This window comes from Parasteatoda tepidariorum, chromosome 9 (assembly GCF_982258835.1).
Source record: "Parasteatoda tepidariorum strain Cologne lab strain chromosome 9, Ptep-v5.0, whole genome shotgun sequence".
NCBI lineage: Eukaryota > Metazoa > Arthropoda > Arachnida > Araneae > Theridiidae > Parasteatoda > Parasteatoda tepidariorum.
In genome coordinates, this window is record NC_141763.1 from 64,588,581 (window position 1) to 64,601,813 (window position 13,233).

General features: G+C 34.3%; 1 protein-coding gene across 1 annotated transcript; it reads left to right on the forward strand.

The window, feature by feature from the left end:
• Positions 1 to 5,344: 5,344 nt before the first annotated feature.
• Positions 5,345 to 7,957, forward strand: LOC147804133 (uncharacterized). Its single transcript, XM_087151442.1, has one exon. The coding sequence runs from the start codon at positions 5,345 to 5,347 to the stop codon at positions 7,955 to 7,957; it is 2,613 nt and encodes an 870-aa protein (XP_087007568.1).
• The last annotated feature ends 5,276 nt before the right edge of the window (positions 7,958 to 13,233 follow it).

The following is a 13,233-nucleotide window of genomic DNA, read 5'->3' on the forward strand; positions in this document are numbered from 1 at the left end:
GTTTACTTTGAGCTGTCTGAAATGTTGAAAAACAATAACTAATGTTCTTGAAAAAGAAACAGAATAAATGAGTTCTGGTTATCACAAAAATGTTCGTTTTATTTTTATTTGCTGCAGAAGGTTTGTTAAATTGAATAATAGGGAATCACAACATCGAGGAGCACAGCCACAAGGAACGCCATAAACATCAGCACACTAATTTCTGGCGCATGATTGAAAAAGGATTGGCATTAGTGGAGACTAACATGGACAGCTTCTTAAAAACCACATTATTGGTGTATCATAAAACAGGAACGGCGAGAGAATGGAACATAAATCCCTTTTTAACACGGGAGTGGGATGCCGCTGGAGTCTTACTTCTCAAAATCTGCCCTCCAAAGATTCATCCATGGCGAAAAAGAATTTCAGCACAGCCGAGCCGGGCAGCTCACGCACCCACAGGGGGTCGGAGAAATGACCGCCATGTATTTAAACAAAAAAAACTCCGTCTCTCAAAGAGAGGAGGGGGTGGAAATGAAAAATCCCTGTTAAGGGATCGTAGATTTTGAATGCTACCAAAAATCGAATGCTGCCCGCTCCAAAAAAATGGGCGGTATTTATATAAAAGGCCAGAAGTGGAAGTTAAACTCCCTAAAAAGCAAAAGAACCTAGCTTAAGGAGCGAACTGAAGTGAGTTGACTAACCCCTTAAATTTAAGCATAATTAAACACTAACGGTGACCGTACAGTAACTAAAAACATGTGCTGACATCAAAGGCTGCCGAAGGTGACAGGCGTGAAGGTCGGCAGACAGTGAGGCGTCACAGTAGAGGGTTCAGGGGTGTCGGCCTAATTTCTAGGTCACAATCCCAACAGAAAAATTAAGATTTGGTGACTCAATGTCACATTTATACCCACAGCCGGTGAAAAAAAATTTTGAAGAAATTTTTTTTTTTTTTTTTTTTTTTTTTAAATTAAAAATTAGAAGAAAGGCCAAAAGTATTCGTAACCAAAAAGCATTAAAATTAACAATTTAACAACCTACCATTCCAGTCCACCACATCAGCCTTAACAGACATTCAGATGTTACATAACATTAGTTTTAAAAACATTTTTGACAGTAAATTGGCCTCAAGTAGAAATGCTGTGCCCCAACATAGTTACAATAGTAATCACAACACAAAAACAGACATTAACAGCTGTACATAGCTGATCTTGAATATTACAAAGTAAACAATCTTAATTGTTTGCTAAACAGTGAAAAAACAATGTTAATTGTTCACTAAAAAGTGAAAAACACAAAGTTAATTGTTTTGAAAAAGCAACAACAAAAACAATCTTAATTGTTTACAAAAACAACAACAAAAACAATCTTAATTGTTTGCTAAAAAAAACTTTTGACCTACCCGATAATCAAAACAAAGATCACTCGACATTAAAAAAATTATCTCCATAGAAAATAAAATTACAGAGATAAAATGTGACTCAATGAGTATATAAAGAACTCACTCAATAAATGTGAAAAAAATTTGAGGTAATTCATTAACTCAAATGGTTCCTTATGAAAAGGAATGAAAAAAAATTGATTTTGTTTGCTGAACTATGCTTATTAAAAAAATTGAGAATTGCAAACAAATGAAAACAAATCAGGCTAACTTTGTAGACTGATGGTATTCCGAGTTTAAACGAATGAAAAAAATTTGTACAACAAAGTTTTGTACAATTCAATTATTGAAAAAAATTTAAAACCAATCAAATACGACTGATAATTTAGTATTCCGAGTTAAAACAACAAAAAAAATTTAGTATACAACCTATGAATTATGCATGGGTTCAGAAATCAAAGTCATTAGTGAGATCAATTAGTGCACAAAAAATTAACAAGTTGAAACTTAGAGAGATTTAAAATTAAAAAAACTTAAGTTAATAGAAATGCCTAGGCAAAAACATTGAACTTAACACCTGCAAAAACTAAGTTAGAAATTACACCTTAAAAAAATCAGACATTTTTCTCACTAAAAAAATTGATCACATAAGTATGTTGAAACCATAGGCATCATAGTCTAAACACAACTATGTATAACACACACACACCACAAACAATACCTATAGACAAAATTTATAAACAATGATCAAAAACGCTGCTTACCAATACTGATAAACAATGATTACTTAAAATGTCCATAAACAATACCTATAACAATGCTTAAAATGAAAATTGATAAATTCACATATTATGAACAAATATAAAAATGCTTAATGAACAAAAAATAAAAAAATTGATGAACATAAGAATAAAACAGTTTGATGAACATAAAAATAACAAAAAGTGCTTGCAAGCAGACATAAACAAAATTAAAATCATCAACACTACAGATACAAGAAAAATTTTGTATCTAAAACACAGAGCTGTAGCCGTTTACTACATTCTGAGAATCCAAAAGTTATGTAATAAAAACTTTATTCATTACATAAGAAAAGAAAAAAAATATACTGTACAGGAGTAAGGATCAAAAGTGAAAAAAAATTGGCATTCGAAATTTGTATCATCCTCAAAGTTAAATTACGTGTTTACTAATGTTTAAAATGTCTAAAACATGACCTAACAATCATTAGAAAAAATTTTAAAAGTTAGACAAGAACCAACCCAAAGAAACAGGCACCTACAATGGTATAAACTTAAAAGTCACTGTAAGGAGAACCCCCCTCATCATCCACCAGTTGTAAAAACACAGATTGAAAACCTCATAAGAACAATTAATTTACACACAGTAAGTTACAAAAATTATATATATAAAAATTACTGAAACCATTATGCAAAACAACCTATTGACATTGCATCACAACTGGCATGGGACACAATCGTTCCATGGACATGCAACGGCCTGCGTCACATACGAACGTATCACCATAACACTTATCATACGTGTACCAATAAAAAATTTTAAATGTTAAATTTACAACCAAAAATTATTTGTTTCTCAAATTATAAGGACAAGCCTTAGAAAAGTGATACTTGCATCAGTTACATTATCCGAGGTATCAACGGGTTGAAACAACAAGTTTTGTCTCCTATGAGGACACAGACGTAATCTATCAATATGTACAGTTTGTTTAGGTGCATTGGGGTTATCTAAAATTTGAATCACATAATCGACATCATTAAATTTTGAAACAATGGTAAAAGGACCGTCAAATTTGGGTTTAAAAACATTAGTGTGCTTTAAATAAACAATATCACCTATATCAAGTGATCTTAACTTGGCTTTTGTAATTTGTCTAGAATTTTGCTTAACTTGAGCCCTTTCCGAATTACTATAAGCATTTTCATATGCAATATTAAGTTGATTAAGTGTATCCAATAAATAATGGGACTTATCTAAATGTACAGGTTCTATGCTAGACTCAAAACAATCAAAAACTAATGCCAAATTACGGCCAAAATGTAACATATTAGGGGTGAATTTTGTTGCAGAGTGAATTGTGCCATTATAAATATTTTGATGAATTACTAAACTGGTTGCAAATGATACACCCTTTTCATGCAAAGTCAAAACAGAAGATTTTATTGCTTGATTAATTCGTTCACTCATTCCATTGCTTTGGGGATGAGCTGCACTACTATGTGCCAATTTAATTCCTAACTTTTTATTTATTAACTCAAACACTTCAGCCTTAAACTGTGTACCAAGTGTAAAAGTGTGCACGTGAACATTAATTATTTTCTTATTGCATATTTAGTATTCCATGTTTTGGCAACAGCAGTTCTTGTGTACGATATAGATTTTGAGTTTTTAGAATAACGGTGTGTGTAAATTTTAATAAAGTATTGATTTGTTTTTCTTTTAAAAGTTGTTTCTTACATTATCAGAAGTGGGATAAACAGGCAACTGTAATTAATTTTGAGTTTTGAGTTTGAAATGGCATTTTTATCGCGACTTCGCAAAGATCAGTTACGTTACTTAGCTAATGAGTTATCTGAAGATGTTTCTTCTACTACTTTGAAAATCCCTGACTTGAGAAAGTTAATATTGAATAGCGAGAAATACGATGAAGATATGGTTCGAGGAATGGTAGAAAATTTAGTTGAAGACGCCGAGCGCCTTCGTCAAGAAGAGAAAGAAAAAGCCGATCGCCAACATGCATATGCATTGGAAAAAGAAAAAGCCGATCGGGAACATGAATTGGAACTCAAGAAGTTAGATATTGCTGCTAAAACTTCAGAAGTAGTCGAAACTGAAGTAATAACATCGTCGCCAAAAGTTGATTGGCAGTCACAACTGAGAAAGTTTTCTACGAGTAATGAGGATATCAGCCTTTATTTAGTACATTTCGAGAGAGTAATGAAAAGAGTACAAATGCCAAGTTCATTGTGGATGGCATGTTTAATTAACCAGTTACCAAGTGAAATTGTCCAAATGATAATGAGAGAACCAGAAGAACAGTCAGAAAATTATGACTATGTTAAATCTCTTTTGCTTAAGTGCTACAGACTAAGTCCTGAAAAATTTAGACAACTTTTTTATTCTCATGAGAATACTGATGGAAAGTCATGGAAAGAATATTACCACGAGCTTGAAACGTATTTTAATGGGTGGACTGCAGGACTTAAAATAAGTAGTTTTGAGAGTTTAAAAGACCTGATCATCACAGATCGAATGAAAGCTCGGGTGCCGCCAGATATACGAGAACGTTACTTGGATCAGTGGACCCATATAATTTCACCCTATGCATTAGCTGAAAAGGTAGATGAATTTATTGAGCTCAAAGATGTTTTTAAGAATCATATTCAGTATAATAATAAATATAGTAACAATAAGTTTTTGAAAGAAGAAAATATCGCCAAGGGCAAACAAACAGAGCCAAGTCGAAGTACAACTAATAATCAAACTGTTTGCTACAATTGTTATGATACCGGCCATTTTGCCCGTGATTGTGTAAAGCCAAAACGTCCAAAGTTTTGTTCTGCCTGCAAAACAGAAGGACATGGTACAAAGGAATGTCCAAGGAGAGCGTCTTTCCCATTAGTCAATGCAGTTTCGTTTTTACCCAGTTCCAGTAATAGTACAACGAAGAATATTATCATAGAAGAAGTAAATACTAGTGCTCTTATGGATACCGCTGCTGATATATCTATGTTAAAATATAGTTTTGCACAAACGCTTAATAAAAATATTCATAAAAACATAGTTACACGAATTCGAGGTATTGGAGGTGTAAGGGAGTCACTAGGAATTATCATACTTAATGTGACTATAGACAGGGTTAAGCTGAAGGAAGTTCTGTTTTATGTAGTAACTGATGATACATTTGAAGGCCCGGATGTTCTCATCGGAAACGACATCATTGACTCACCCGAGATAATAATGGTTAGAAATCAAGGCAGGTCCAAGTTAGTTCACGTGGAAGAGCTGGATTTTTTGCATGATTTCCAGATTAATGAAATGCCTGATAGGGTTGTGTTGAAGACCCTCGAAAAGTGCGCGATTGAACCGCGTACAGTTCAAATGGTAACTGTCTTCAGTGCATGCAAATCTCAAAACGGATTTATTCCCTGCAGTGATCGAGATGGTCTATGCAAGGATGTTACGTTTGCTATCCATGATGGTAAATCCCAAGTGCCCGTCGTGAATCCTAGTAGCGTAAAATTACAATTAAAGAAAAATCGTGTTATCTTGCGAGGAAATTTGGTATCTGAAAAGAGTTACAATTCAATGGTTAAAGAAGATGCGGATTCAACCCCAGCCGTTTTATTAGCAAAAGAAATTGTGCGAAATCCTATCGATAGAGAATGTGTTAAAATTGGACCATCAATAAATAAGGAACAGCAGCAAATTTTATGCGATTTGTTAAATGAATTTAGGCTGTGTTTTGCTTTAAAACAAGATGAACTAGGATGCATTAATAATACTATAATGCGTATCATTGAGACACCAGGTAGTAAACCTGTTTCTCGTTCACCCTACCGAGCTTCGAACTACGAGAGACAAGTTTTAAGAGAAATCGTTCAAGAATTAAAAGATCAGGGTGTTATTCGTGACAGTTCTTCTGAATACAGTAGTCCTGTTTTGCTTGTATCTAAAAAAACTGGTGATCATCGTATGGTAATTGATTACAGACATTTAAATTCACAAACTATTAAGGATAAATTTCCATTACCCTGCATCGATGATTTGCTTGAAAGACTGTCTGGTTTTAGTTTATTCTGCATCCTTGATGCATGTCAAGGATTTAATCAGATAGCAATGGATGAAGAATCCTCACGAAAGGCAGCTTTTACAACTCCTGATGGACATTATGAGCCTACACGTTTGTTTTTTGGCTTATCGAATGGACCACCTGTTTTTCAGCGAGCGATGTCATTAGCTTTGGGTGATTTGCTTTGGAACGGTGTATCGTGTTATATTGACGATATATTCTTTGGTTCGATCGGCTTTGATGATATGATAGTGAAGCTTCGACAAGTACTTGAAAAGTTGCTAAAAGCTGGGGTAACACTGAAGCTATCTAAATGTGAATTTGGAATGTCAGATATTGAGTATTTGGGATTTGTAATTGATAAAAATGGAATACGACCAGGTCCAAGAAAACTTGCTGCCATTGCTGAATACCCCGCTCCTAAGACCAAAGATGAATTGCGTCGTTTTCTTGGCTTAACAAGTTTCTTTCGCCGATTTATAACACGATATGCTTCAATTGCTGAACCCCTCACAAGGATGCTAAAGAAAAATTCATCGTTCACATGGACTGATGATCAAAATTATGCTTTTGAAAACTTACGTTCTAAATTAGTATCGAGACCAGTGTTGAAACTATTTGATCCACGCGATGAAACTGAATTACACACTGATGCAAGCTCTGTTGGATTAGCTGGAATGCTCTTGCAACGAAATAAGTCTAGTGCTTTTCAGTTAGTTTATTCCGTAAGTCGCCCATTTGAAGTTGTGCATATGGATTTCCTTGGCCCATTTGTAACAAGTTCAGCTCGTAACAAGGAGCTTTTGGTTTTTGTCGACAATATGACTAAGTTTGTGCGCCTTCGTCCATGTCCTAGTTGCTCAACTAAAAGCGTTTTGAAGTACCTCGATGAATTTACTGATGATTTTGGTTCTCCGAGGCGAATCATTACAGACAGAGGGAGCTGCTTCACGTCCTCGGCGTTTGAAGGCTATTGTAAGCAATTAGGAATCAAGCATACATTAAATTCCAGTCAAAGACCACAAGCTAATGGACAAGTTGAACGCATCAATCGTATACTTATTCCAATGATATCTTCCAATGTCCAAACGGAATCTCACAAGGATTGGGATAAAATATTACCAGAAGTACAACGGTGTATTAACTGGTCTCCGAGTAAGTCGACTGGAAAACCTCCTTTTGAACTCTTGTATGGATACACGCCAGTAAAGCCTGGATATTTTCCTCAAGATCTACTACCAACATCAAATGACTACGTAAATCCAACAAAACTGCAAAGAGATGCCCAGGAACGTATTATCATTGCACAGGAAAAGATGAAAAGGAATTATGACAAACATCGATGTGATGCATTTAAGTACAATATAGGTGATGTTGTGGTCGTAAGACGATTACCTGAACAAACTGCCTTATCTAACACTAAAACCCAAGTTAAGTACAGAGGTCCTTTAACAGTCATCAAAATATTACCTTCCGACACTTATCAAGTTACTGATTTACGCGTAGTTGGACAAGGAAGAAGAAGGCAACATAATTATACGACTACCGCCCACGCTTCGCAAATGAAACTATTTCATCTGGTCAACGACGAAGATCTGTCTGATGATGGGGACAATATTACTGGAAGTAAGGAAAACTTCATTGCTTGTGAACCCATAAACGACAACAACAGTACAAATCAATGCAACGACGATCCAAATAAAAATTTAAGCCAAGATAACAGTAGACCAAAGAGATGTAAAAAAGTGCCGCATTACTTGAAGGATTATAAATTGTTTTGAAGGGACGAGGTCGTCCAAAAGTCAGGATGGTCGAGTGTAAAAGTGTGAACATCAACATTAATTATATTCTTATTACATATTTAGTAGTCCATGTTTTGGCAACAGCAGTTCTTGTGTACGATATAGATTTTGAGTTTTTAGAATAACGGTGTGTGTAAATTTTAATAAAGTATTGATTTGTTTTTCTTTTAAAAGGTGTTTCTTACACAAGATCGGTTAAAAGATATAGCATTCTACCATAATGTGAAATATAATTAATTAAGTGTTTAGAAACCGTTTCCGAAGTTAAATTTAGTAGTTGATTTAAGATTAAATGACGAGAAAAGTGATCAATAAATGTTAGAATATAGCCACAATTTTTGATAGGTCCGACAATGTCCATTGAGACAAATTGACCAGGTCTTTGCGGTAACCACATAGATTTTAAAGGAGCAGGCTTGCTCGAAGATTGTTTATGTTTAATACATAATTCACAGGATTTGACATAATTAAGGGTATCAGCATAACATCCTTTCCAAAAGTATCTGTTAGAGACTAGTTCATACGTTTTTTGAATTCCAGTGTGAGAAACATGACAAATATTTAATACCTTAGATTTTAAAGAATTAGGGACCACTATTCTATGATTGTGGGGAGAAGTCTGGGTGGCATAAATTAAAATATTATCAATTAGAAGGAAATTTTCAGTTTTTGACTGATTGACTAGTGTTGGTTTATTTAAAAGAGATATAATTTCTAGAATATATTGATCATTGCTTTGCTCATTCTTGAATGTATCTAAAGAAATTTCTAGGGGAGCATCAATACAAGTTAAATTATTAAGCACATGATCATCATCAATATCCGTAAAGGGTAAAATTAATTCAGACTCCTTATTATCAATTGCATTTTGATGAAAATTAGGGTCCGGAGACCGACTAAACCAGTCTGCTAACACATTGTCAGGACCAGGTACATAAATAAAATCAAAAGAATATTCACTTAAGGCTAAAAGCCACCGAGTAATTATATCTGCAGGGGAAGTAATTTTCCGATAATGTGCCAACGGTTTACTGTCACTTAAAATGGTGAATCGTCTGTTGTGCAAATATGATTTGAAGGCAGTAACACCTTTAAATATAGCAAATAACTCAAGTTTAATTGCAGGATAATTACGTTCAGCTTTAGATAGAGATTTACTAAAAAATGAAACAGGATGAAGAGACTCTTCATGCTCCTGCATTAATACAGCCGAAATGCCGAGTTTACTGGCATCAGTATTTAGAAAGAAAGGTTTTTCAAAATCTGGTAACCTAACAAACGGTTTGGAGAAAAATGCTTGTTGTAAAGCATCAAATGCATGTTGTTGTTCATCCGTCCATTTAAATTTTGATTGCTTTGTAGCAACCTTGGTTAAAACAGCAATTAATTGAGCAAAATTAGGGATTAAGTGGCGATAAAATCCACAGACACCTATAAACTTTTTGATTTGTTTAGCTGTACGTGGAGTGGCAAAAGAAGTAATTTTAGAAATATTAAAATCAGTTGGTGTTATGCATTGATGAGAAATTACAAATCCTAAGTATTCCACAGAATCTTTAAAGAAAGAACATTTATTCGGAGCCAAAGTTAAATTATACTTGATTAAAATTTTAAGTAACGCTGATAGCCTAGATTGCATCTCCTCAAACGAATTTGCCCCAATGAGGAAATCATCCTGGTATGCATGGATACCTTTTACCATCAGCATTTAATTCTTCGATGATTAAATCTACAAGGGCTTGAAAAGTACTTGCTGCCGTTTTAAGGCCAAAAACAAGTCTTCTGTTAGCAAACGTACCAAAAGGAGTGGTAAAAGTTAAAATATCCTGTAAATGCTCAGGCAACATAATCTGTCGATATGCTTCACGAATATCACATTTAGTGAAAAATTTATATTGGGATATCTCATTGATTATTGTACTAATTTTTGGTAGTGGATACGTGGAGCTTTCAACCACAGCATTTAACAGTCGTAAATCAAGGGCAAGTCGAAATTTAGGTTTACCTTGGTGATTTTCAGTATTCTTTTTCTTAACTAGAACTAATGGAGCAGCCCAATGGCTAACATGCCTATGAATAATACCGGCTTCCACTAATTCATCTAACTCCTGCTTTATATCATCTCTCAAGGCATAAGGTATCTCAAAAGGTAAAGTTTTAATTGCGTTGTCATTTTTAAGTATCAAAGATGGAATTACCCGATCTGTACAGCCTAACGTCTTAATAGTTTTAGAAAATGCAGCAAAATTAGTCATTAAAACATTTTGAAGAATTAATTTTTGATCATTAGTTAAATGTTCTAGGTCAGAATCAGTTGCTTTTAAGTCTTCTTTTCTTAACTGTAAAATTTCTGCAGAAGCAGTAATTAAATTACATTCTTTTATGTCATTAACATTAGGTAAATTCAGATTATCACTCTTAATGTTAAAGTCAAAAATTACAGTACCTATCTTAAAATTTTTGTTCAAATGCACAGTTTGGTCAGAGTTATTTTGGATAATAGTATTAAAGGAATTACAATTATTTACAACATTAATGAAGGGATGTATAACAACAGCAGAATTAGAAGTGGGGGTAAAATATACTTCACTACCTGTTTTCTTCTTAAAAGTATTAAAACCTAACTGAGCAATGGCAGTCTCGCCTGGCTCGATGCTGATTTTATTCCTCAAAACAACATGAACCTGTTCATTGTTATCATTACAAGTTAAGTCATGAAAATTATTTAAGGGAATACTAAAATTACTAAATTGAGCAGATTGGTCTTTATAATTGATTAGAATTGATAATAATTGATTAGAATTGATATAATTGATTTTTTTTAGAAAATCGAAACCGAGAATGCCCTGAAAGGAATTACTCTTAATATCTGCCACAAAAAATTGGTGTCTAAAAAACTGGTTATTGATTTTAAATGAAATTTCAGCACAAACTGTAAATTGAAGTTGAGAGTTTACCGTTCTAATCTGAACTTTCCTAGATAAAAATTTAACTTTATTATTTTCCCTGATTTGATTGAAAGTATCAAGAGTCAACAATGACACTGACGAGCCACTATCCAACAGGAAATTAGCTTTAACATTACTAAAATTAGATGCAATGGTTGGAAGACTAATCTCATCTGACACAATATTTATGTGCTCAATATTTTCTTTATAGTCACAATTAGTTAAAAACTCCCGAATGGTTACGTTTGAGTTATGCATAGATTCTGACATGAAATCGTTGATGTCAAAAATTTTGGATGGTTTGGTGGATGAGGAGACAGGTCCATCCCTTACTGCCTCCTGCGAGAGTTTAAAGGATTATTTCCCCTGTTTTGATTGACATTAACTCTGGGTCGAAATGGTTCACTTTGAACCGGAATAGGTGGTGGTGGATACTGTGGTGCAGTAAATCGGGGAGGAGTAAATCGGGGAGGAGTCACGGGGAGCTGTGGCGGAAAATAATGCATCGCCATGTTTGGGCCCATTGAATTTTGTCTTAATTGCCTCTGATATGTGCGACAATTACTCATGATGTGGCCAGAGCGTCCACAGAAAGCACAGGTAAGGTGTGGGGTTGTTCTTGTCTAACCCGATCCTGACCCTGCACAGGTGTACGTAAAAGGGGACAAGTTTTTGTATCGTGTGGTTCCTGACAAATTTTGCAATTAGATTGCATAGTCTCAATTTTGGTAGTCAACAACTCTAGCTGTTTAGTAATTAAGGTGAGCTGGTCAGGTGCAGCAGAAGTGCACTGAGTTACTGAATGAGCAGCGACTAACGAAGTAGTCGAACCAGCTAAAGACTGTTGAATTGACACAATATGATTAGCCCGTTTGACCATCTCGCGATAGTCCTGTATCCCCTCAATGAGAATGGTCTCCTTGAGGTGCAAAGGAATAGCGGACAAAAACTGCATAGCTTTTATTTTAGACAAGGCAGTTTGATCATTGATAAAGCTGTATGCTTTATGGGCTAGGGTGTCTATGCGATACTCAAGATTTTTGATTGTTTCCGATGGCAAGAGGATAATTGCCTGAAATTTTGCTAAATCCGCCGAGGAAGAATCATCTTGTTGGAAAAAGTTTAAGAGTAGCTTGCATGCTTCCTCAAATTTTGTAACTGCTCTACATTCAGGAGAATTCTGAAAAAATGTAAGAGCAGATCCCGACAATTTTGATTTTAACAGATATAATGCTGCATCATTTTCATATTTATTTAATTTGACCAACTCTTGAAGTTGAGTCTAAAACCAACTGACATTTTGAGAATTCCGGAATAGTGAAATTAAACTTCGGTGCTTGCTTACAAGCATCTACATCATTACTATTATCAGGCATAATTGCCAAATTAAAATTAGTCCTACTGCGTGTTTGAATTGGGGTCATCTACCAAAAATATTTTATATTGATTAGTATCATTGAAATAAAACCTTTACATAATAATATAGTATAAAATTACCATTACTACAAAAATACCATATATTTTAAAATTAAATTTTTAAGAAAAATTGTATGCAACCAATCACAATTAAAAATTTACCATAATCAAAAGGAATATATATTATGACTCAAATGATTACTTTGAATTAACTATCCATATGAAATATCTTGAAAAACAAGTATTAAATAATACTGACAATTAAATATTTAAAGAAGTATTAGAAATAAAACATTCATAAACATGACTCATTTAACCTGTGACCATGAATTTTATCATGAATTTTATGTGAAATAGTTAAATATTGAAAAACACAACAGATTTTAAAGACTGGTATAAATACAAATTACTTATTATTACTAACATGGACAGCTTCTTAAAAACCACATTATTGGTGTATCATAAAACAGGAACGGCGAGAGAATGGAACATAAATCCCTTTTTAACACGGGAGTGGGATGCCGCTGGAGTCTTACTTCTCAAAATCTGCCCTCCCAAGATTCATCCATGGCAAAAAAGAATTTCAGCACAGCCGAGCCGGACAGCTCACGCACCCACAGGGGGTCGGAGAAATGACCGCCATGTATTTAAACAAAAAAAAACTCCGTCTCTCAAAGAGAGGAGGGGGTGGAAATGAAAAATCCCTGTTAAGGGATCGTAGATTTTGAATGCTACCAAAAATCGAATGCTGCCCGCTCCAAAAAAATGGGTGGTATTTATATAAAAGGCCAGAAGTGGAAGTTAACTCCCTAAAAAGCAAAAGAACCTAGCTTAAGGAGCGAACTGAAGTGAGTTGACTAACCCCTTAAATTTAAGCATAATTAAACACTA

Coding starts and splice junctions, on each gene's coding strand:
- LOC147804133 (XM_087151442.1), top strand. CDS start 5,345: ATGGTTAGAAATCAAGGCAGGTCCAAGTTAGTTCACGTGGAAGAGCTG.